Here is a 26,713-nt window from a genome sequence, read left to right on the forward strand (position 1 = left end):
TTGATTATTGTTTCTACCCATCAATTCTACCTCATCAATGTAGCTTCGCAAGAGAGGAAAGGAAAGAGGAGGAGAAAAGCAGTAAGCATGAGGAGAACAAATAATCCCTGTGATTAACAATTTGGTTTTAATCATTGCAACTGCTTTTCAGATGTGGGGTAGCCATTAGTGTTTGGTGGGTATAGGAGACCAAATCCTTTATCAGAGGAAGATTCCCCCTTCCCTTGTCTTGAGGTGAAAAAAGAAAGCTGAGTGTGTCTCTTTAAATTTCTGTAACTGCATTGGAGATTAATACTGCAGCTTGGTGTGTGTGTGTGCAAAAGACCAAAGATGGAGAGTTCCAGGAAGTCAAATGTTAATAAATCCCTGGGTTTGACTAGCTATAAAAGTACTTGGAGAGCCAGAGGGCGAGAATAGTGTTTTGCTTTCTGGCAGCTTCTAACAATGAAGTTGCCCAAACAAAGGACCATTTCTCTTCCTGCCTCTGTTTTCTCTTCCAAGGCTGTGTGGGAAACTTCTCCCTTCTTGGGAGATCAAGTACTTTTGTTGGCTTGTGCTCTTGGGGTTCTGAAGCGTACTTCATACAATCACAGAGTTCAGTTCAGTTCAGTTCAGTTGAAAGGGACCTCCAGGGTCATCTTGTCCAATCCCCTGCATAGTGTAGGAATTTCACAACTACACACACACAGTGACCCCTGCTCCATACTCAGACGATGGGCATAGTTGCTTGTGTGGTCCCAAAAAGGTCTGGATATGAGATGTGCAGCCTCTGGAAGAGGATCAGATAGCCCAGGTGGTTATCTTCTCTTTCTGACACAGAAGGAAAAGCTGCCTTTGGCTCTTATATCTCTTTGGGTTTTCTTGATTTATTTGATGGAAACAGGCATTGGCTAGGTGGATTACAATAGATGGTCATTCTTTCCCCAAGTAGTGGTGCACAAAGAAAAGCATCAGGAGCAGCTTTTACTCCCCCCTTCCCAGGCCCCCCCTTCCCAGGCCACCTTTGCAGCCCTCTGGATATAGGATTCTCCCTCCTCCAGACATCAAATCCTTTCCCCTCTTAATATGAGAATGATGATGGCATTTGTAGCCTCTGTCCAGATACTGGAAAAGCTTCACCAGAGGAAAAATTGGTAGCCTCCCATAATCACCTGATAATTTGCTACTCAGAAATTGAGAGTGGAGGAAGCAAAAACCTCTCAAAGCATCCAGACAGCAGCTTTCACTGTCAGCTGGTGATAAATGCTGGCTGGGCCACTGGCTGCCTGCATGTCTTCCATAACTAATGAAGATTGTGGTGGGTGAATGGACAGAAACTCACAGGAGTCCTGCTTTACTGTACACATTTTCAATTTTATGAGGTGTGGGCTGAATGGAGACTAGTTTCTGTCAGATTGGAACAATGAGGTCACAGAATCAGTAATACAACTATCCCTGGAGTATCAGAATAGAGATGGCTCAATGTTCTGTTCTTTGGATGGTTCAACTAGTTTCTGTAAATGTACCCAAGTATTTTCATCTTACATATCAGACATCTAAATAAATAGCATCAGAGAAAAAAAGTCAAAGTTCTTACAGTTGGTTGAATATACACGTAACACTTGAAGACAAGGCAGTATTAATCTTTGATTCTGCAAGTTCTGCTTCACTATATTTAGTGTTATATTTAAAGCACCACTAATTCTGGCTTTTACTCCAATTTTTTTATCTGAAAATAAAAGGGAACAGAAATCTTAGCACATATGCAAAATAAAATTTATTCAAATATACTCTCAGAATTAAATTTTAAAAACTACTACATTTAAGGTAATTCTGTGGCATTTTGCAATCATGCAGTTCATCTGACAGAACAGCATTTCCATTTGTGTAAGAAATGGGTGGTAATTCCTTCTAATTCTCCCCAACCACTGCCTCCTATCCTGTTCATGATGGTCTGATACCTAGGAACACAATTTCAGGGGAGAGGACTCAAGTGGACTGTAGCAGAAGTGAGAAGAGAAATCCTATTACATTCCAATTCAAACCATACCAATTACACCACTGTAACTAAAACAAAAAGTCAAGTCATTACTTAAAGTTCAGCAACTTTCTTTTAGAGATCAGCATGAACTGAACCATGAACCATGGTCTGAGCACAAACTGGGCCAGTTCGTGGAACCTTAACCAGGGGGTCAGAAGAACGTGCCTCCCATGAACTCTCCCTAAGGGTTCATTCCTTCCCTTCAAGCTTTGACTTCCCCAGGCATCCTGCTGATGCAGTCCACTGAAACTGACCTTGCCCAATGGGAAGTGAGCTCTAAAGGCATTTAAATGCTTTTGGAGCTCCCTGGGGACAGGATGAACCAGACAAACCATGAACCCTTTTGTCCAGTGGAGGAGTTCAGTGGAGGATTGTGATCTGTGAAAACCACAAACCCCCAACGAACCTCAATTTTCCTGGTTCATCCCCATCCTTACTTTCTTTACATCCATAACCAACTTTTCACCCTTTCCAGTACATCAGATTGCTCAAATTCCCTATGCCATAAATGTACCAAATCAAAAAACTGAGTTTCAAATATCAACTCCTTCAAAACTAAAAACTATATGCATTTTGTCTTGAAATCCAACCTGTACCTTTTGGGTCACTTCGGTGACAATATTACTGCTGTGTCCTAATCATATTCTAGTCATCTTCTTACCTTGTCAGTTTCCTATCTGCTTATTGATTAATCTATTGTTAAATGTTCAGAGGATGACTAGAGATCATATGTTTGAAACCTTATAAAACAAATGCACAGGTTCTCAAGAAACCAGCTTAGTAGCCGAAACTGTTGGTATACCTTTCTCTCTCCAAAAGCATATAGTGCATAAGGCAAGACAGACTACATCAGAAAACTATGCCAATTGTAGGTAGTGATGAGAAAGAGTCCAAATTTTGAAGGAGGAATGGACAGTGGATTTCATTGATACAAACACCCTCCTACTGATCAATTCTGGGCTGAGCCCACTCCATCTCTTCAGGGCCAATCTGAAATAGTCTGCTGTGGACCTCATTTGCCCTTTGTTTCTCCAGAGATGAGTTGGAAAAGCTCTAAGCAGTTTTAAAATGAAAATGTACTTTCTTCAAAGCAACTGCACACATTCCAAATTGAATCTTTACTTACAATAGTCTCAAATAGTGCTGTTTCGTATCTATGATCCCAAAGATTTCACAGATAGTAAACAGATCAATCATTTGTCCAGCTGTAATTTAAAATCAGTACTGACATTAAGTATATAACCTGACTTGTCAACCAATAGATATTCAACATATTGTTGTCAGAACAATCTCTATGGGTCAGTTATGGTCTCCAGCAGCCAAGATGAGTATAACTGCCTCCTTTTCTCACTGCTGTGTGACAATGACAAGTACAGCTCACCTTTTGGACCAATTTTTGCAAGGAGAGAATGAAGTAGCACCATTAATTCTTCATTTGGTGGGGAATCTTTACTGACATTCACAAGCAATTGCAGTAAAATTTGTGTTCCTCCTTTGGAAACAAGAATACTTGTTCTCCGGCAACCACCTAGAAAAAACATATAAGCAACAGCAATCCTAAAATATACAGACTTTGCTGAAGTTCAAGGCCATATCAACTATCATCTATATACTAAAAGCAGTTGACCAAATCTTTGGTTACTTTCATCCAGTGACTGGAGCTGTGAACAGAGAAGACAGATGGTAAAATGTAAAAAAGGCCCCAGGTTGGCAGCATACTGTGAAATCGGAAAAAAAAGAGAGAGGGGGGAAGAGGGGGGCAGAGGGGGGAGGGAGAGAGGGAGAGAGAGAGAGAGAAAGAAAGAAAGAAAGAAAGAAAGAAAGAAAGAAAGAAAGAAAGAAAGAAAGAAAGAAAGAAAGAAAGAAAGAAAGAAAGAAAGAAAGAAAGAAAGAAAGAAAGAAAGAAAGAAAGAAAGAAAGATGTTGCTAGACAACCACAGAGTTCCAGAGCTTGGTTCTGTTAGTAAAAGGCAGTGGGAGGGGCAATGCCTTTTCTAGGCCCATTTTGACCTTTGTAGGATAATTCATTGGGGCCAGGCCCAACTAAAATTGCCAGCTCCAGGTTGGGAAATTTCTGGAGATTTTGTGGTGGAGTATGAGGAAGGGAGGGTTTCGGGAAGTGAGAGGCCACAACACGATATTATGCCATACAATCCACCTTCCAAGGCAGCCTTTTTCTCCAGGGGACAGATTTGTGTCATCCGAAGTTCAGTTGTAATTCTGGGAAACCTCCAGGTCCTGCAAGGAGGTTAACACTCCTAAACCTGGCAACAACCTACGGGTGTCTTTCATGACTTAACTAGGCCTGGATGCTTGGTACTGTTCAACAGTAGCCACCTTATGAAAACCAGTGTAGTATAGCAGTTAGAGCTTCAGAGCAGGGTCTGAGAGACCAAGGTCCAAATCTCCATCTTGCTGTGAAAACTCACTGGGCTATAATGGATCATGCAGTCACATACTTTCAGCCTAACCTACCTCACAGGGTGTTGTGCAGATGAAAAGAAGGAGAGGAGAATAATGTGAGCTGCTTTGATTCCCACTGTGGAGAAATGTGGGGGATAAATAAAGAAATAATAAATATAGCTGAAGATGGGAGGCAGACAAAAGCTAGGTTAGTGAATGGCTGAGGAGACAGGGAGCCAGGGGAAGGGGAGAGGATATGAGGGTTTCTGGAGAAAAGAAGAAATACTGTGGGGAGGAGAATAGAGAAGAAAGTGAGGTGCCCTCACACAAGTCCTTTAAGGTTCTGTACCATCCATGCGGGCCTTGCCCAGTGCCAGGCACCATAAAACTGGGTCATTTTTTTCCTAGGTAGGGAGAAGATAAAGTTTAAGGAGAAGGGGAGATAAAACTGGTTTGCTGTTAAATGGAAAAGAGATAGGATTACCAACTCCAGATTAGAATATACTTTGAGATTTGAAGGGTGATCTTGAGGACAGTGGGGTTTGAGGGGAGAAACCTCAGAAGGGTATAATGCCATAAACTCCACCCTCCAAAGCAACCAGGGTTGCCAGCCTCCAAGTGTAGCCCAGAGATCATTCAGAATTACAAATTATCTCTAGATAACAGTGAACAGTTCCCCTGAAGAAAACGGCTGCTTTGGAGGGTAGACTGTATGGCATTTATGACAATTTCACCCTCCCTCATGGGATTTCCCTTAATATTGTTCTTAGCTGAGCAGCCCCTTTTCCCTTCTCCTTTGTTTTCTTTGGCTGTCCCACCCAGTCATTTGAATGTATACTCGTAATACTGACCAAGCCTAGGAAACTAAGGGGAGAGACTAAAATCCTTCTTTTGTCCATGTTTTATAATGACACACGAAAGGCTAATAGTAAATCAAAACTAACAAACTGTGTAGGAATCAGGGTTGGGACTCATAGGTGAAAAGGCAATGGGAATGAGGTAACTTTGTATAAAAACAAACACAGTGGCATGCCAAGGACATGGCAGGGTATGTGGTAATTTTTAAAAAAGGGGACGCAGAGTGTCTCCAACAGCAATTTCACATCAGTTACAGCTCAGTATGAGGCTTCTTGCGGGAAGAAGAACTTCTAGCGCAAAAAGCCTCATACTGAGCTGTAGCCGATGTGAAATGGCTGTTGGAGATGCTCTGCGTCCCCTTTTTTAAAAATTATGTAAAGAATCTATATAATTGAATCAATATTGGTCCCAGGTCTGATGAATAATAATAATAGTAATAATAGATTTTATTTGTATCCCGCCCTCCCCGCCTAGGCGGCTCAGGGCAGCTAACAACATTTTATACATTTACAATTAATAGATGAAGACTGGAAAGAAACAAGTACTTAATCGATTGGCTTGTCACCACACTACTTTGGGACTTGAATGTACATGTTTTGGACATTTGGACTGGTTTCTATATATTTCTTAGTAAATTGGTCACTAGCTTATATTTTTGTTGGGTTAAAAACATTTGGCATACAGCAGAATATCTGGATATTTATGTATTTGTGCCCTATTTCATGTAGAGTATCTTCCAAAGCCTGGTGTTTGATTATTTCTTTTGATTTTTGATACCCAGGATGCAGTAAAGCTTGTGGGGAGAGTTTGTGCTCTTGGAATTTTCCCTCAACTGCTCTTGGCCAGGTTGAGCAGTGGCTGTCATCAAAGATCAAGGGGTTAGATCTACCAGATTGAAAATGAGTAAAGGGTAACGGTAGTCCCCTGTGCAAGCACCAGTCATTTTCGACTCTGGGGTGATGTTGCTTTCACGACGTTTTCACAGCAGACTTTTTAATGTGGTGGTATGCCATTGCCTTCCCCAGTCATCTACACTTTTCCCCCAGCAAGCTGGTTACTCATTTTACCGACCTCGGAAGGATGGAAGGCTGAGCCAACCTGGAGCTGGCTACCTGAACCAGCTTCCGCTTGGATTGAACTCAGGTCGTGAGCAGAGGGCTCTGACTGCAGTACTGCAGCATTACCACTCTGCGCCATGGGGCTCTTCTATGTTTTAGCCAGTAGGTGGACACAAGTAACCATATACATGCTTCTAAGGAGATCAGCCCAGCCTCTAGTCTGAGAAGGACATCTGGAATAGGGATGTGCATTCGGTTCGGCCAAGCTGTATTTACAGCCGAATCAGTGTTGATTCGGCCGCATACGGAATAGCCTGCAGCCGACTTCCATAAGAGCCCATTATACAGCAGCCGAATAGACTCGCTGTGTATTTACGAATAGCTATTCGTAAGCAGCACACGCGGCTGTCAATTCAAAAGGCGGCAATTAGCTTCTGGAGCTTCAAAGGAGCTGCTTTCTTTGGCGCCTTTAGTGGCGAACAGGGAGGGGGGGAGGGGGAAGAGGAGCCCCAGCAGCCAATCCAAAGCATGCATTTGCAAAATGCATTGTAAATGCATGCTTTGCAGGGCTGTTGTTGTGTACTGTGTAGCTGATGGCCCAGCCATCAGCTACATTGTTATTTTGATCTTTTGCTTACTTGGGTATCCAAGTAAGCAATGTTCTCTGGCCAATCAGAGAGAGCAGTGCTATTTTTTGAAATTGCTCTCTGTAGGGCCAGAGAACCTTTTTAAGGAGTCTTCCTGCATTGCTGTGTTGGTGTATGTGGTGTGAGTTGGTGTGAGAGAGATTGTGCTGTGTGCTGCTGCCTTTGGCTTTAGCTCCTGCCTGCTGCTCTCTCACTGCCTTACCAGAGACCTCCCTGGACTCAGAGAAGACAAGGTAAGAGTTTTGGGGTTCTTGTTTTAGTTTTTGTTGGTAAAAGGACTAGAGTCCCTTTACTTGTTCAGATTTGGGTGGGTGAGTAGCCTATTTGGGGTTGGGGGTTAGGTTCTGCTGGGGGTGTGGGCCTGGGGTGGGGTTTTTTTTGCTAATTTGCCCATATCTTAATTTAGTGAGAGGACTTTTTAAAGTGCAGTGCCCTTTTACTTCTCCTGATTTGGGTGGCTTGGATTTCTTGCGGTTAGGGTGAAGGGTTTTTTTTTTTGGGGGGGGGGGGAGTTCCTGTATTATTAAAAGTTGAGTTTTTTACTGTTTCATTGTTTGATTTGTTGCTGCTGTGTTGTTTTGCTGCTGTGTTACTTTTATCTTCAGGTTATTGGGGGGGGGGTGCTGTTTGGCCTAATTTTCTTGTTGGTGAAAAGGCCACTTTTTTAACACTTGGCCTTTTGTGATTCTGCTGGTTTTGTTTTGGTTTTTTAAATTGCCTCTGGTTGGTGTGGGGGTTGGTGAGGGTGTGTGTGGGCTGGGTCACTTTCTTGTTTTTATAGAGTAGGTTGTGTGTGTTCTGTGGCAGGGAAGCTGGCACCTGGGTGAGAGACCCAGAAGCAGCAGGTTTGTTGTGGTTGACCAGCTCTCCCCGTGTTGTTTGGGGCAGGGCTGGAGAGCTGGCATCTGTAGATTGTGTGTTCTGTGGCAGGGAAGCTGGCACCTGGGTGAGAGACCCAGAACCAGTAGGTTTGTTGTGGTTGGCCAGGTCTCCCCGTGTTGTTTGGGGCAGGGCTGGAGAGCTGGCATCTGGGTTTGCTGCAGCCAGGTCTGCAGAGCAGACCTTGAGCAGATTGTGTTTTGTGTGGCAGTGATGTTACAACTTACAACTGGGTTTTATATTGCTTCCAGGCCTGCCCTGCAGGGTTAGAGTAGATAGAGGGATGTAGTGCATGTGGGTCCTATAGAGATTCTCTGATGTGGTTAGGTTTGGCTTTGGGTGCCCCAGGAATTGGACCCCCTGGTCCAATTTTTTTTTGGCCTTGTGGGTTTTGTGTGGGACAGTGCCCTGAAGCTGCACAGCAGTTTGGTGGGCTCTCCTCAAAACCCCCTGTTCCCCAGAGCCACTTTTCCCACGACAATTACAGTGAGGAAGTGGCTAATTGGGCTTTCCCCATCATTGTTAGCAATGGGCCTTTTGGGGAGCCCAAAGACAGGGACCCCCTGGCCCAATCATTTTGGGACTTGGGGGGGTTGGAGGGGAGAGTCCCCTGCAGGTCCCCTGCAAATTTGGGGGCTCTCCCTCAAACCCCCTGCCCCCCAGTAGCCTCTAATTATGCCCTATGTTGCCATTGATTTCAATGGCCCATAGGGTATAATGATGGAATAGGGGCACCCTCTTTGGGTGCCCCTGGAATGGGATCCCCTGGCCCAATCTTTTTGGGACTTGGGGGGCTTGGAGGGGAGAGTCCCCTGCAGGTCCCCTGCAAATTTGGGGGCTCTATCTCAAACCCCCTCCCCTCCATGCGGCTTCAAATATACCCTATTTGCCATTGATTTCAATGGCCCATAGGGTATAATAGGGCCGTATATTCGGTAATAGCCGTGCATCTACCGTATATGCGGCTATTCCGAATACGGTATTCATTAGTGCATGGGGAATCCGAATTTTTTTTCCCCGTGTACTTCCGAATCCGTGTAATTCCGAATTTTTTTTTTTTTGCACATCCCTAATCTGGAATACATTGTGGGACTCCAAAAGTCATTTATAGGAACTTCGACTGTATCACTTCCAATAGGCATCTTTCTTTATAAATATTGAGCTGGGAACCATGAAAATGCTGAGTGAAATCCTTTCCTTGGAAAACCTTGATTGCTGCAGGGATAAAGGACGCCTTTTGTGAAGTGGAATCTTCTAAAGGCAGAGGTTGCTCTGTGAGCAGTCTCTGCAGTGTGCAGTGCCTGAGCTCTCCAGTGTCCAGATGACTGGAAGACTATGCCAAGGTATTTGAATATTTTTGTCTGTTTGATGTTGTGGCCCTCTATTTGCCATCTATGGTTCTGATGTCTTTTTGTTGTGAAGACGAGGTCTTTTTTTTTTTGGTAGTTTATTGCAAGCTGCTCCTCTTTATAGTATACAGTGTATAGTATACAGAGTGTTTGCCACTTGTAAATGGAATAATATAACAGAATCATCTACGTACAGTAAGGCAGGGACTGTTTTATCAGCAAGCTTTGGAGAAGCTTGGATTTCTTAGGTATTACACCAAGGAGTTGATGTAATAGTTAAAAACTAGAGGGACCAGGATGCAGCCCGGTTTAACTCCTTTGTCAAGTGGGATCTTACTGGAGAGGTGGCATTGAGGACTACATCTTACTTTTAGGAAATTTCCTTTATGTAGCGAGTGGATAAGTTTGTGGGGTCTACAGTCTATTGATGAGTTCTCAAACTTTAGCCAATGCCAATTCCTGAGAATACTGTCAAATGTTGCTTTACATCTATGAAGGCAGCATAAAGTTCCCCATTACGCTTAAGACTTCTCCACAAGATGATGCAAGATCAGGCACTGGTCTGTAGTGAAACAGACAGCTTTGAAACCTTCCTGCTCATTCATTAGTATGTATTCTTGATCTAACCAATCAAGAAGTTTCCTATATAGGTGTCTAGAATACAATTTACTAATGATACTAAAGAAACTAACTGGACAATACCTGGCAAGATTTGACTTTTCTCTTTTGTTTTATATTGGAGCAACAATTGCAAGGTCCCAAAGTTAGAGTTCCATGGCATCTTTAAGACCAACGAAGTTTTATTCCAGGTATAAGCTTTTGTGTGCACGCAAAGTGCTTCAGAGGGAAAGGGAATTCTTCTGACAAGCACAATTTACATTGAGATCACCCTGCTCCGTGGCTTACTTTGAGACTTGATCGCACACACACTTGTTAAAAAGAAGGGGTGTAGCAAAGAGATAAGGGGAAAGGAGAATTAAAGGAAAATATTTTGGCTCATTCCAAAAAGGGTTTTTTCAATCAGATATCTCGGTCCCTATCTGGGATTTTATTTTCTTTCAAAAAATATCTTGATTATGAATTACATTTGAATTGGATTCCATTGTTTAATGACTGGAAGTAGATCACTAAGTATTTAAAAATACATTTATGATCCCATATGTTCTGGTTCAACATGTCTCCCTCTCTCCCCTCCCAAATCACTGGTTGCCTTTCTTCACATTAAGCACCTCCCTCCCCTTTGCTTTTTGATTGTTTCATTATCATCACTATCAGTGAGTGGATTTTGCCTAGTCTGAAATCAACACATTATTTCACTTGGAGAAATCCCCCTCTCTAGTTCTAACAGATGAAGAAGAAAAAAAGAAACTTAATAGCACAGCTTGCAATCTTTATTAGTGGAAAGGAGCAAGAGTCCAGTAGCATCTTAAAAACTAACAAAATTTGTAGCAGGGTATGAGCTTTTGTGAGTCACTCCTCATTTCTTCAGATACAGCTAGAATGTCAGTCCCTTAGTCCATACAGCTTGGAGAGTGGAATAATTTCAGATGCTAAATGACAATAGCAGACATTGGTAATGAGATAGGAAACCTAGGTCTAGGAGGATGCATTCCATAGACTTGAGCTTCATTATCAGTTGCAATTCAGCAGTCTTTCTTTCTAATCTCCCTTTGAAATTGGGAGGTAAGAGAACTGCTTCTCTTAGGTCAGCAACTTAATGCCCTGGAAGGTTAAAATGTCCCCCCACTGGTTTTTGAATGTTGTGGTTTCTAATGTCAAACTTATGTCCAGGGCTTTTTTTGTGCAGGAACACAGTTCCTGATGGCTTGGTGTCAGGAGGTATGGCCTAATATGCAAATGTGTTCCTGAAGGTTTTTTTCTACAAAAAAAAGCCCTGCTTATGTCCACTTATTCTTTGCATCCTCCTGGACTGATCATCCTGAATGGAACTGAGACCTAGGTTTCCTTTCTCATTATTAATGCTGGTATCTCCATGCATACTACCCTTATGCATATCAAACCTAATCCAATCAAGCCTGCTATTGTCATTCACCTGCTATTGCCACTTGGCATCTGAAACCTTTATAAAGTTCATATCTCTGGTACCTTGTGTTACATTTTATGGCATGCATGGCCTGGCCCAACAAAGTGACATTTATGTTAGATCTGACCCACATCACAATTTAGTTTGACACCTCTGCTAGGGTTTCCAAGACAAGAGACGTTTGGAGATGGTTTGCCATTGCTTGCCTCCATGCTGGCCCTGCTTACCTTCTAAGATCTGACAAGATCAGGCTATCCTGAGGGCATCTAGGTCAGTGCTAGGCTGAGAGCAATGTGACTGCCCAAGGTCACCCCACAAGCTTCCATGGCGCAAGTGAGATTTGAACCTGGATTTTCCAGATCCTACTCTGACAGTTTAACCACTTCACCATGCTGGCTCTCATGATGGAATAATCTGTTGGAATTTGAATTTTTTTATTGGCATAGTTTTATATGTGTGTGTGAAATTAAATATTTTTCCCCACTGTCTGCTTTTTTTCTGGTCATTGAAACAATATTTGGCTCCAGTGCACTTTTAAAGACCAAACTTTGTTCTACTGCTTCAGTTTAACATGGGTACCCACTTGAATCTACTTTAGGGCCATTATTATTATTCACTTACTGAAAATAATTTTGTTTATAGAGGAGGGGCTCTGACTTGGATAGTCCCAGCCTTGCCTGAACTTGTCAGATCTCAGAAACAAAGCTGGGCCAATGCAGAGGCAGGCACTGGAAAAACAACTCCAAAAATCTCTTGCCTTGAAAACTCTACAGGTTTGCCATAATGGCAAAAAGAAGAGGAGGGGGATGTTATGCCACTGAATAAACACCAGACAATTTGTCACAAACAAGTAACTGCTTATTATTTAGACAGGCCTTTAAAACTTGACAAGAGCGATGACAGTCTCTGCTTACATAAACAAGCATAAGCTTCTTGGTCTCATAGACACTGAAGTTGTTGAAAGCAGAAACAGTCACACAAGTTCCAGTTTCCTTCCTTATCCACTGGCTAGGGATCACCCCGTTTTCTAGGAGCTATTTCCCTCAGACTTGATAAATGTCCCTAACTCAGGATTCTTCTTGATCTCTCAGAATTGAAAGATGTCCATAACTCAGGAGGATCATTCTTGATCCTCTCACAGCCTGCTTTGCTCTCTCACTGTTAACTGTTAACAGTCAACTTCCAGCTCCTAATTGATACTCTCAACTGAAGAATTCAATATGAATCAACTTCCAACTCCTAATTGATACTCTCAACTGAAGAATTCAATATGAATCCCCTGCCTCTCAAGGTTCCCATACTGGATAACGGCATTAACCATTTACTGTCCATCACAGCATAATACCCTGATGAGGTCACTTCCCTCCCCAAACCTCACCTCCTCAAGGCTCCATCCCCAAATCTCCAAGAATTTCCCAACCTGGTGCTGCCAACCTTAAGAGGAACTGATCTCTGCAGTTAGGAGATAAACTGTAATTCCAGGAGATCTCCAGGCTCTACCTGGAGGTGGCAACCCTAGAAGGAAAGAAGAAAGCAGGAAAAAGGAGAGGCGATGGGGTCTTTTAGAAATGAGAAAAAGTTAAACAGAAACTTTTTTTAAACAAATTATCTGAGAAAATAACAATCCAGAAATACCTCAAGTCAACACGAACACCGCATGTTGCAAATTGATATAAACTTACCCACTGCTACCAACTCAATCAGGATGTTTATGATATTTAGAATTGTCTGAAGATCTCTTGTATTCTGAAACGAATAAGGATTTCATATATCGTACTGTAACTTTTTCCATATATATGCACATTTGCAATAAAGGCAAAAAGTATAATTTGCTCGTTTAACATTTGCTTTAAATTACTGTAAAATACCTCTCATGAAATAAAATCAGACATGAAATGTATTTTTTTGGCAGTCAAGTCACAGCTGACTTATGGCCACCCTATAGGGTTTTCAAGGCAAGAGATATTCAGAGGTGATTTGCCATAGACTTTCTCCATATCATGACCCTGGTATTTCTTGGAAGTCTCCCATCCAAGTATTAGCCAAGGCCAACCCTGCTGAGCTTTTCCTAGATCTAATGAGACTGCCTAGCCTGGCCTATCAAGGTCAGGGCATGAAAAAATACAAAAACATTTTACATGATAAACATTAAGTCTCTATCTCTGACCTAAATGAGACTTCAAAGGGCTTTACTCTAGCTGTACCATACCCTACATTTTCTACTCGTATACCTATTGTAGTAAAATAATTTTCCGTTTATCTTCAGTGTCTCAACTGCAAATGATCAGGTTTTCTGGTATGACTTTAATATGTTGTTTAATATAGTAGAAGAATACTTAAGGAATAGTTTTATTCAGTTACCAACATAAAAAGCCAATGAGTTAACTGACTTGTCAAAAACTGAGTAATTAAGAAGCAAGCTTTGGTTAGTGTAAGGAAGTCCCAGAGATTTTTTAAAAATCAATACCTCTAAAGTTGAGAGAATAACTTCAATGCCTGTTGAACCTTTTGCAGTCATCTCCTTCTTTATTTTTTCTGAAAATTAAAGGTTTACATTTTAGTGTGCACACACACACACATAAATTTATGTCCAAAACTAACTATAAATGTGGATGATACCAAAAGATGCAGAAAAAACTATACATGTACTGATTATAAAAGTCAAGCCAATAAGCTAATTTCACTACTAATGGATCCATATTTTAGAAAGTTTGTTTTTCCTTGCAGATTTATTTAAATGCCAGCATTGACATCAAGCTTCCATACCGGCATATATATTCCCACCTCTGCCCAACTTGTTGTCCAAACTAGTTCCTCTTTGCAAATTACATGAGGGCCTGAATTTAATTTGAGAATTATCAGAGAGGGGGCAGGATTGAACATAACTCCACATTAACCACATTATTTTACTCTCACTTGCTGGAACTGACAATCAAGCTTCTCCTGACCAATAGATCCATCAGTTAGGATACCTCAAAAATTAATATAAGAATGTTTAGTACAAAATATCTGGTTGCTCTAGCACTCACACTATAGAAAGAACTACAGCCCACATCAGCATTTACTGCTAAAAAATTCTTATTGCAGACAGATCCAATTTCAACTGACTGAAAACTCAGCTCAGCAAGGAAACTAAAACTGCCTCTACTATACCACCTCTTTGCCTGGAGACCTCTCCCTCTTCCCTTATTTGGGAAATTACTCCTAAGACTCCTGGACCTCCTTCTAAGTCACCTTTTGCTAACCTTGTGGCATGCCTGTTAGCTCAGTTCCCTCCCCACTTGCCAAGTCTGGAGATAAATAAAGTTCTATTAAAACATTTTTTAACTTAATTAAGATTACATCCTAAAATACAACCTTTTTGGTTGATTGATTGTATAGAAATCATTACAGGATAAGAATTATTGATAACACAAGAAATTGTGGCAGGGGGCCAAGAAGGAAATATTGGGAAGAGTATCTAGATATATGGGAAAGAATGTATTAGGATGCAAGGATCAATGGAGATAGGCCTATAAAGACATGTCTGAACTTGCCTAGTTATTGGCTCATCATAGCTTGCTAAATAAAATACTTAGCTTGGGCTTCAAGTAGAGCTAGAAAATAAGTGCAAAAAGCTGTAATGCAAAAGAGGAAGCAGTAGGAACTGAGAAGTTAACATGAGCTGAATCAGCAACCGTTTGTGGTAAAGAACAGATGGTTTGTGGTTTGTGATTCTACACTAGAGGGAACTAATTGATGGTCGGGTGTAGTACTGAAGGCCTTGGGTGATCCTCCAGTTCCTTAAATAAAGTGCCTATGCTAATGTAGAAAGTATATAGGGCCTGCGTGCCCGAATGATCTTTGCTCAGATGCCCACCCTGGTCTGAGCCCGCATGTGTGTATCAAATAAAGCTTGGCTGTTTTCCTGACTTCGCCTCAAGCCTCCTTTGTCATTGCACCTGCTTTAATTGACAGAGCGGGCTTTTCCTGCTACAAAATGCTACCATTAAACTTAAAATTGGATCTTAAAACCCCTTATACATTTCAGAAAGCAATAACACTTATTATTTGCAGCTAAAATAGCAATGGAAATCTGACACTAGCCTAACAATAGAATAGAATAGAATAGAATAGAATAGAATAGAATAGAATAGAATAGAATAGAATAGAATAGAATAGAATAGAATAGAATAGAATAGAATAGAATAGAATAGAATGGAATGGAATGGAATGGAACGGAACGGAACGGAACGGAACGGAATAGAATAGAAGATCTGGAATTTATATATAATGGCAGAATTAGCCAATATGAAACAACCTATTGAATTATATTATACTCAATCTGATTTTCTGATTGTATGGTATCCAATATTAGAATATCTAAACACTGAACCAGAAGAGCCTGATACTGTAAATACATTATGTTTGTGGTACAATTATAAATAAAAAAATATCCCTCTATATATTTTAACTCTATATTAACCATATTCTTATATTTAAATATCTGTAAACACAAAGATTATATTTAAAACAAAAAACTAAACCCCTTTATTTTGTGTTAAACTTTAATATGTAATTTATTATATTTGTTTTAAAATTATATTTAAAAATATTACATAATATATTAGAAATATAAATTAACAGAAATGTTTGAAATAACATTCAGTTACAAGCTTTATATTCCACTTAATTACATCAACTGAGCAACACTTGAAAAAAAGGTTTGCCAAACGCTATTCAGTTATGATATATTCTTCCCTCTTTTTAAGAATATCACTTTGACTACCAAAAAGTTTCTTTATGTTTCAGGGTCCATTCTTCTATTAGTGGAATACTATCTGACATCCAATATTTTGCAAAGGGAATTCTAGTTGCTGTTATTATACAAAAGATCATAATTTGAAATTCTTTTGAAAATACTTTTGGAAATACAGTTTAACAAAAGGTGATCTCAGAGGAACAGGAAAAATCCATACATAATCTACATTTCATATTTCAACAACGGATAACAACTATTTTTTGGCCTGTCTGTATATCCACCATATATGCAAATATTAGCTTGTAGTTGGTAATTTGCAATAGCAACATGTGTCATGTGTTTCTGTAATATATTTTTTTTGCTGTTTTATGTAGTGAAGTGCCGCTGATATCACATCTTTATTAAAGTTTCCAGAAATCAATGAGAAACAGATAAACTATGTATAAGAATAAATTTAAATTTATCCTCTGGAATTTCATATTTCAAATCTTTTCGCCATTTGGATTGAAATCACTGCTTTGAGTTGCCACCCTCTTTATACAGAATTTCACATTTTAGGAAATAGTTGCTCTTGGTTTTGACAGTTTCATCAAATTTTGTTAATTTTCTTATACCTAAACATATATGTATTCCTCTATTCAAGATGCTCTTAAATTGCAAGAAATCAAGCCATTTTATATTGTCATTGATTAATTGATTAATTTCCTGAAAGTCCAGGGTAATACTCCCTTTAACTATCAACACCATAAGATTTCCAGTTTGCTAATGAGTTAAATCTTGTTTTAATGCAAGTGTCTTGTACTGCAAATAAAGTGAGACAAATAAAGTTCCTATATGCTCCTGCTGACTTCATCCTATGAATAGCTACAAAGGCTCTACACACATCATCATGTGTCTCTAACCTCTCCAACCTACTAGGGCTGGATCTAGGGGGGAGCAGAGGGGGCACTTGCCCCAGGTGCTGCCAGAGGGGGTGTGTGTGCCAAATTGGGTATGGAGTCCATTCTATTATATGGGCCCATAAGACAGAATGGGTCCATAAGGGGGCGTCATTTTTTAATTTTGACCCCCTCAAAAAAACATGTAGATCTGGTCCTGCAACCTACTCTGGAACCACAGCATGGTTTGGTTTCCACTTGTTCCCCTAGATGTATATTTTGAGATTATTGGCTCCTGGATACCATACCCAGCTTTCAGAATTACACCTGTACCTGTTGCCCTGTGTATCAACTATGAAAGGAAAGCAAAGATAGTGTCAAGCATCGGTATTTCAAGTAATCAAGCAGTTGTTGGATACAAAGACTTGGTTTATTGATAATCCATTGTTGCTCAAGGTACGGCTCCTTGAGAGTGATACAGAGTTGTTCATAGCAGGGTGTTTTAAGGATTACATCAAAGAGTATAGAAAAGATAGCTTCAAGACATAACAAGAATGTGTGAATTGTTACAGCTATGCAAAACTACTCTCTTGCAGTTGAAACTTCCCTCGGTCTCATACATTCTTGTCCCTGTTGATAAGCAATGAATGGGAACTGTTCGGGGGAGGCGCCTCCTTTCTCTCTATCATCAAAGTTACAGCATTTCTACATTTGCTACCCAGAGGTGGGAAAGAGGAAAGAGAGGTGAGAAAGTAAGAAGGGGGGGGGGGGGGTTGAGCTTTGATATGCAGCTATTAGAAAGGACAGTTGTCAGGACTAGAGAGGAAGAAATCAGAATCCAATAATACACAGAAATAGCATGCGTGACAGATAGTCTTTTAAAAAGATAATACTTTAAGAGAAATTTAAGAAGGCATGGTTTTTGTTGATTTCAATTTAATGTATTTACCTTGGCTTTGAGTCAGATGGAGTATCTTTGATGTAAGGTATCTGGCAGTGTCAGTTTCCACCAAACATTCTGCATTGATCTTCTCAAGTTGTGTCAATAAACTTGTAATCCGAGAATTGTTAGTTAAACTGGAAAGTAGAAAATAATATGTATGATAATATGTATTATAAACACAGAAGCAGTGTAAACAGCTTATTTTTGCTGAAAGAATCTGCCCCCTACCCACCCATAGCATAAACTGAAGATTTTTAATATTAGGTTCATGTTAAAAACATACAGAAGAAACAAATGTGCAGCTGTCAAGAAACTGATCTGGTCATTTTGTCTTTCAATATTTGGTCTTATGTTGTAAGTATTAATGCCATTTAAAATGTCAAATGACAACACCCATAGTTAAGCATTTACTGGATTGTAACCAAAGTATTGAAGGCAATTTGTAACATCAGGTGTTAGCAGTTGCTTGTATATGTCCCTGTGAGTAATTGATACCACCCGAGAAATGTCAAGTAAAGTGAGTTTGACAGTAACCTACCTAGATCTAATGACAGCTGGTCTAATCTAGATTCAAGTTCTAGATTAGACGAAGAATGATAGCAAATTAGCATATGACAGCTAGGTTACTATAACTGAGGCCCAGGTTTAAACCAGATGTGGAGATACATGTCAAGAGAGAGTTGCATGAAGCTAAGCAGGACGTAAGGTTATGCTGTGCATGATGCCTGAAAACACCTTGATGAAGACATCCTCAGAGGTCTCCAGGACTTCAACTCTGCTATACTTCTGAAGATGCTGCTTATCATGCTTCTCCAGCTATTTGAAGCTGTATGCTGATAGGAGTAAGTTATTTATTTATTTATTTCATTTATATCCCGCCCTCCCCCACCTTGGCAGGCTCAGGGCGGCTAACAACATTCCATAAAAACATACAGTAATAAATAAAACCTTAGATTTACAATATAGAACAATAAGACATTAAAACATTAAATTAAAACCGGTTTTCTTAGCAGTCCGAATATGCTAATTTAAAAAGAGTGGTCTTGCAGGCCCTGCAGAACTGTTCAAGGTTCCGCAGGGCCCGCACCTCCTCGGGGAGTCGGTTCCATAGGGTAGGGGCCGCGATCGAAAAGGCCCGTGCTCTGGTACTCTGGTATTTAATTTCCTTCGGCCCAGGGATAGTCATTAGGTTTTTCCCCGTTGACCTCAGTGCTCTCTGGGGTTCATATGGGGAAAGACGGTCCCTCAGGTAGACAGGTCCTCGGCCATATAAGGCTTTAAAGGTAACGACCAACACTTTGTACTGGACCCGGTATATAATCGGCAGCCAGTGCAGTTCACGTAGCCCCGGCCGTATATGTTCCCGTTTCGGGAGTCCCAACAACAGCCTGGCCGCCGCGTTTTGCACTAGCTGCAATCTCTGGGTCCGGCACAGAGGTAGCCCCAAGTAGAGGGCATTACAGTAGTCTAATCTTGAGGTGACCGTTGCGTGGATCACTGTTGCGAGGTCCCGGCGCTCAAGGAAAGGGGCCAACTGCCTTGCCCGCTTCAGATGGAAGAATGCTGACTTGGCAGTGGCTGCTATCTGGGCCTCCATCGATAGTGAAGGCTCCAGTAAAACACCCAGACTCTTTACCTGGTGCGCTGCTTTCAATGGCGCACCATCGAAGGCCGGGAGAGCTATTTCCCTTCCCAGAGCGCCGCGACCCACGCATAGGACCTCTGTCTTCATTTATTTATTGATGAGCTAATTAGTTTTGTTTTATATTTTTTGTTTCTCTGTACACCCTCATTCCCTAACTTGTATGTTTAACCTTTGTTAACTGTTGTAAATAAATTTATTATTATTTTAATTGGAGTGAGTCTCTGGACTGAACCACGTGTTTCAGCTCCTGTTTCACGCCATCAGAAAGAGAAATCTCTTGTTTTAATTTGCTTTGTTATTTTTCCAAACCCACTTGGCCAAAACAGATATCAGTTCCAGGACCAGTATCTTGATAGCAGCAGGCTGTTATCTCGGTGTCCCTCCACAAAGCTTTATTTATGGTTCTCAGGTTAAGATTCCCCAGAAGCCTTACTGTTAAATTTTGTAGTTGGCATACCTAAATATTCAAGCAGTAGTTTTACATATGATTATGACAGCTAGAGTGGTCTGTGCTAGAAACAGGGGCAAAACCTGCAAAAAAAAAAACCACAGGTTCCAAATTCATGACTGGCTCATGGAAGTAAAAGAGACCTACCATGGCCAGCACATCTCAGTAGGCCAGGCAGGCAGCTGCCTAGGGAGCCACCTGGCAAGAGGGGCAGGCCGTGAGCACATGAAGCTCCTGGTGTTCTTGCCTGTCTGGGTTTGGCAGACCCAGGCAAGAAAAAGTGAGGGGGGCAGTGTGTGCACCATTTGGAGCCTGCCTTCCGCTGAGTCAGACCCTGGGTCCATCAAAGTCAGTATTGTCTACTCAGACTGGCAGCGGCTCTCCAGGGTTTCAAGCTGAGGTTTTTCACACATATTTGCCTGGACCCTTTTTAGTTGGAGATACCAGGGATTGAACCTGGGACCTTCTGCTTACCAAGCAGATACTCTACCACTGAGCCACCATCCCTCCCAGTCTATTCCAGACATTAATAAACACTTCCTATCTTGCAAAAAAAGGCTATGTATGTGGCACTCTAAACTCTTACTAAAATTGTGATCGTCATCATTTCAGCTACATTCTCTTGTTTCCAAATTAAACCTGCATTAGTTGGTACATCAGGCATTTGCACTCTTGCAGCACCTTTAATTCAGACCAGTATCAAAATGTTCATAATTACTTCTGAATCTGTCTATTGTATCATTTTAACATTTTCCAACAGAAGAAACAAATAGCAGTTCACAACTGTTATTTTTAATAATTCTTATTTTTCAGGTTACTTCTTGTAGTTCTTGATTTTTAAGAAATGACCAGTAAACAAAAACAAGCACTGATTTGTCCTTAACTTTCAGTTCCTAACACCTACAGTATATCAGTCTTTCAAAAGTTATATATCATGTACAAAAAGTTTACCATCAAATTAGAGGTTCTTTTATTATTAGCATGGTGCCAAGTGTGTATGTATGTCATTGGGTATCTACATTATAAATCTTTAATTTCTAATAAATACTGTTAAATGATGGCCACAACTTCATTGTTCCCTTTGAAAAGCTTTTAACTACAGGTAGCCTTGCTATTACTATTTATTAAATGTTTATCTAGATCTGATAATATGTATCAGTGTTTGTGATTTGTGTTACAATTTTTGTTATTTTAAATTTTAGGGATATTTTGATGCCAATATTTAACTTGTCTTCACTGGACAGCATGAAAGACTAGGTGAGTGATACATACCAAATTTAATACAGCACCCTTGCAGATCATCAGGCACCTCACTGTAGATTCAAAAGGTAGCCATATTGGTAGGGATGCAAGACTCCAGGTGGGGCCTGGAGATCTCCTGCTTTTACAACTGATCTGCACCTGGTAGAGTTCAGTTCCCTGGAGAAAATGGTTGCTTTGAAGGGTGAACTTTATGGCATTGTACCATGAGGCCCCTTCCCTCTCCAAATCCTTCCCTCTCCAGGATCTACCCCCCAAAGTCTCCAGGTATTTTTCCAACACATATCTGGCAATCCTACATATTGGTCTGCAGAAGAATAGCTAGATTCGACTCCAGTAGCACCTTAGAGACACATACGAACAAGTGAAGCTGCTATATATTGTATCAGGTCCTTGGTTGGTCCATCAAAGTCAGTATTGTCCACTCAGACTGGCAGTGGCTCTCCAGGGTTTGAGTTGGAGGTTCTTCACATAACCTACTGCCAGATCCTTTAACTGGATATGCTGGGGATTAAACTTGGGACCTTCTGCATACCAAGCAGATGCTCTGTCACTGAGCCACAGCCCCTCACTTTGACTCTCAAAACTTCATACTCTGAAAATCTTTTTGGTCTCTAAGGTGCTACAGCAGCCTAAGCACATTTTAACTGTAGGTGTCTAAAATGTAATTCAACCTTTAATCCTGTTCACAACATACAAAATACAAGGCCAGTAATACAATTCATCCATTATTTTTGATGCTTCAATCATTTCATAGCTTCCTTTATATCACCTTTACAAAATAACAGGCTACTGTCTTAACTTGACACCATAAACATTCTGCTTGTCAATTCTAGTGTGTTATATAGCAAGAGACAGTTTATTTTACACTATGAAATATGGTTATCTGCAATAAAACAAAACTATACGACACTAGTTTAATAAATACTGTCAAGTCAGTGAAGGATTACTGTTCCTTGCTGTGCTTTTGGTTCTGCTGCAGTAAGAAACGAATTCTGCATTTAGAATTAAACTGCTATATTAGTGTCTCTCTCAGAACCAGAGCAGAGAAAAAGAGATTTTTAATTCAAGTCCAGCTTTATTTAATATTTTAAATTTTCTGTCTCAGAAAAACACTATTTCTGCAACTACCTGTCCTTAGTCTTCAACCAAATGGCCTAGCTAGCTGATGTATTTCCAAGTATAGAAAAGCAGTGGAGGGAGGGAGAGATGTACACACAAAATGTCTATCAGTTTCACAGCATCTCCTGCTTCAAAAGCAAATATATTATACAAAAGGCACACCAGTTAATACAGTGCATATTTTAAAACCATATATCAGCCAATTACTGTTGAAGACAACAGCAAAAGAGGAAGATGGTCCTCTGAAGACACCACATGAAATGGACTCAAGAAAGGAAGCCACTTTGCGAGGCCTGAGTAACGCTGTTAATGACAGACTTTTGCAGAACATTAATTCATAGGGTGGCCGTAAGTGACTTGACAGCACTTAACATACACACCAGACTTTATTATGTACTTTAATATAGGAAATACAAATTGCAAGAAATCACTGCAAAGAACCTGAAACATTAAACATTCCTCAAATATAAATAATCTTCTCCTTGATAATTAGCCATTAGGCCAGGGATATCAAACTGATTTGCTATGAAGGCTGGATCTGACATATATGAAGTATAAATGAAGTTATTGAGCTGGGGTGTATGAGTCATAAAATGTACTGCCAGTTGGTGGATAGATAAACTTTATAAAGGACAAAAAAATCCCAAAACCACAATTAAAGATTTTTTAAAAAAAACATGCTTAAAACAGTAACACTCATAAGTCTTAAAGGTGCTTTTTTTGTATCTCTACTGTGTGATCCAGTGAATTGGGCAAAGGAAGCTTGGGCTCTTTCCTTCCTTCCCCAGGAGACCAGGAAGGTGAGGAGCCTCAGCCAATAGAAGAGAGAGAGACTTGGCTCAATAGTTCAGCAGTGCGAATGAGACAGCCTGGCAAAGCAAGCTATCCCTTCCCCCTTCCTTTCTAAGACAGGAGCCTCACCCAATGGTGAAAACAGAGGCTTTGCTCTGTAGCTCCTGTGCGATTAAGCAAGCCTGGCAAAGCAAGCTGTGATGCAGAAGGAAGCAAGAGAGAGGGAGAAAGAAGCAGACAATAGCCAGTTGCTTGGGAGCCTGATAGAACCCTCCAAGGGCCTGATTGGCCCCAGCCGCATGTTTGACACCCCAGCATTAGGTTATCTAGCAGGCCAGTCTTCCTTCCTCCCTACACCCCCCATAAAATTAGCTCTTAATATTCCCAGGGCAATGACCATCCATGATTAGCTTTTATCAGGTTGTGTGTGCCCATATGAAAGGTGGAGGGTGGCAAGCAATCCTTTCTAAAATAAAAAATCAGTTTTTTTCTGAATACCACCATATGCAAATTCCTACTTTGTCTGCAAGTAGGCTTATTTCACTGTCTTTGTGAAATACAGTGAAATGCTTTGTGATCATGAAGTCAGCTATATGAGAATATTTGGGGGCTGGCAAAGAATTTTCAAGAGGTGGGGAAAAACTGGGAAATGCAATGCCCCCGCCCCAACCAATCAGCCCTTTGGGATGTTAGAAGCTCTCAGTACTTTGAGTAGCTTTTCCCTTCCTGTTTTCTACAACTGACATTTTCTGCTCTCAGCATTCCAAGGCAATGAGCATAGTTAGTCTTTATTAGGCCACTGAGAGGGCCTTTTTGTTAATTTACAGAATAATTGTTTCTGTATACTTGGGGAACCCCCACCCCAATATGTGGATACTCATATTGCTATAGGTAGCCTATTTTTACTGCTTTTACATTTGGCAGAACCGACACACTTTATTAAAAGATATAGTTAATATCTTGGAAAGAACTACAGGGGGAGAAATAATAGTCCAAGGAATTCCACTTCCCAGATCTTTCCCCTGAGGAGCCTATAAACTTTTTGATGAGTTGAGAAGGCAAATTTCCCATTTTTTACTATGCATGGAAAGTTTGAGTAGGCAAAAACTCTGAATTTGTTTACAGAAGGGTCTGTTACACCACTCTTAGGGCTTTTTTTCTGGGGGGGAATGCACTGGAATGGAGTTCTGGAACCTCTTCATGGAAACAAAGCTATCAAAAAAAAAAAAGTCTAAAAGGTCACCAGCTGAGCATGAGTCTTTGATCCAACAAAGTATGTTAAAACACAGCTGCTTCAAGGTAATCATTCAGTGTTAGGCACCAAAACCAAAACCCAAAAATGAACTGAGGAAGTCAGTGACATGTCTAAAGTCTGAAAACTACATTAAAGTAGAGATAAATCCATAGCACATGAAAATAATATTGTTTCAAAGAATCCCATGTGTTTCTCCTTCATTTCCCTCTTGAGAGTTCCAGCACCTCTTTTTCCAGAAAAAAAGTCCTGATCACTGAAGAATTATACCAGAAAGTAGGGTTTGCCAGGTCCAGCTCAGGAAATAACTTTATAGGTGGAGCCAGGATCAAGGCTGTGACAAGTATGACTGAACTCCAAAGGGAATTCTGGCTATCACATTTAAAGGGACTGCTGCCTTTCCTCCATCGGAAATAATGGAGGATGGGGCACTTTTATGGGGGGGCTCCTAGAATTGGATCCCATGGTCCAATCCTTTTGAAACTTGGGGGAGGCTGAGGTGAGGCACCAAACGCTATGCTGAAAATTTTGTGCCTCTAACTCAAAAAACAGCCTCCTCAGAGCCCCACAAATCTATTCTCCATTATACCCTATGGGGACCAGTCTCACAGTGCCATAGGGTTATTCAAAACTCACCCCTGCTTTCTACTAACCCTGAAGTGGGGGGAAGCCTCCAAACCAGGGGATCCCTTGCCCCCCAACTGAGGATTGGCATCCTTAGTGATAACCTGAGTTACAAATGGGAAAGACAGCAAGCTTGCCTTGAAAAAAGGGGAATAAAACCACCATCAATCCACTTTGGCTAGCTTGCTGTCTTCTTAGGTGGCTGGCTTGGTGGTGGTTTTACTCTCTCCTTTGCAGCTAGCTTCTTCTCCCTGAAGCTGCCTGAGGGCTGGTTTGAGAGTGCAGAGAGAGAATAGCAGGGGATTGCTGGAAAAGACTGACCCATTCTTGGCATGAGGCCTGCAGCTCAGGGAGGCTTACAACTTATCCTTCCACTGGCTGCTGTTTCAAGGTGCCACCTGCTACCCACAAGCAGTGTTCCCTCTAAGCTGCAGATTCTTGTGAGCAAAAATTTTACTTTGTGAGCTACTGGCATTAAAGTTGTGAGCTACTGCATAAATTAGTGTGCTCTGGAGTCATCCTTCCTGAGCTAAGACAAAAATGTGTGAGCTGGTGGCTAAAAATCTGTGAGCTAGCTCTCGCTAACTCAGCTTAGAGGGAACATTGCCCACAAGCCTTTCTGGCCAATGTCCTTACCCAGTTTCATGTAACATGGGACTAGCACCATATTTAGGGTCAAAGAAGAGCCTTAGGTGGAATGACAAAGAACTGCATGCAGCTCCTGAGCCACTGAACAAGTATCACTGCTCTAAGGATAACTGCCTTTAAGAAACACTGTTTTAATTTAATGTTGTTGATGATGCAAGAGTTATCTGGAAACTTATACCTTTTCAGCTGGTACATATAAAATAAATGGTTATGGAGTCTACAGCAATTAATTTCAGAGTTCATGGAAAATAGTCAAGAATGTGTTCTGTTCTAGACATTAAGTGAATTGTATCAATCACTATTAACAATAAATCATATTTGAAGGAATATTACCCTCAATATTGGCATCCTTACATAACTTTCTCATTCACCAGAAAATGTTCACCAAAAGTGAACAGAGTTAAGACCTACTCACTTTTCAAGAGGTCTAAACATACTGACTGCGTTGAAGCAATGACCATGCCTTATGTCCCCATTATTTCCTCTATAAATGGTTTTCAACAAGCTGTAAACTAAGCATGATCAACAGCTTGATCATGTCCTCCTCAGTGACTTAATTCTAGAACCTAGCCCAGACATAACTGCATCATGGAAAGTTACCACGGCAACCATTTCATGTCATAAAACTACAGTTCCTTTATGTCTGCAACCAGAACCTTGCTTAAATAATAATAATATTTCAAATATGTATTACACTTTCAAATACTCAAAATGCTTTATATACCATTATTTTGTACAACAGCAATCAGTATTATTTCCATACAGCAGATGGGGGCGGGCGGGGAGTGGCTTGCCAAATGAGTTGATTCTAGAGACACCATTTGAATTGGCAAAACATTCTGATTTGTACTTCAGTCCCTTAATAACTATGCCATACTAGCTAACTGCAATATTGCTTTATTTAACTCAGTGGAATTGAAGAGGATATGACAAGCATGCTTATTTGGAAGAAGTGCCTCTCTTCACCCAACCCACCCCAGTTTCAAAAAAATTGGACCAGGGGGTCCAATTCTATGAACCTCCCAAGAAGGTGCCTCCATTATTTCCAATGAAGGGAAGGAATTTAAAGTCCCCTTAAATGTGATGGCCAGAACCAATGTTC

The 26,713-nt window shown here is 40.8% G+C and overlaps 1 protein-coding gene across 8 annotated transcripts in view; it reads right to left on the reverse strand.

Annotated features, from left to right (window-relative positions):
• The window catches only part of AGTPBP1 (ATP/GTP binding carboxypeptidase 1), a 135,108-nt gene that overhangs the window by 68,010 nt on the left and 40,385 nt on the right, over nt 1-26,713 (reverse strand). For 7 of the 8 annotated variants that reach the window (XM_060235437.1, XM_060235429.1, XM_060235433.1 and 4 more), the window contains exons 3-7: nt 17,827-17,954; nt 13,726-13,793; nt 12,941-13,004; nt 3,402-3,548; nt 1,577-1,708 (exon numbers count right to left, since the gene is read on the reverse strand). In XM_060235437.1, coding sequence (XP_060091420.1) covers nt 1,577-1,708; nt 3,402-3,548; nt 12,941-13,004; nt 13,726-13,793; nt 17,827-17,954 — 539 coding nt within the window. Of the gene's footprint in view, nt 1-1,576; nt 1,709-3,401; nt 3,549-12,940; nt 13,005-13,725; nt 13,794-17,826; nt 17,955-26,026; nt 26,160-26,713 lie in introns of those variants that run through there. The other variant, XM_060235434.1, reaches the window with a different exon arrangement.

The sequence above is a fragment of the Heteronotia binoei genome, chromosome 4 (assembly GCF_032191835.1).
Source record: "Heteronotia binoei isolate CCM8104 ecotype False Entrance Well chromosome 4, APGP_CSIRO_Hbin_v1, whole genome shotgun sequence".
Taxonomy (NCBI): domain Eukaryota; kingdom Metazoa; phylum Chordata; class Lepidosauria; order Squamata; family Gekkonidae; genus Heteronotia; species Heteronotia binoei.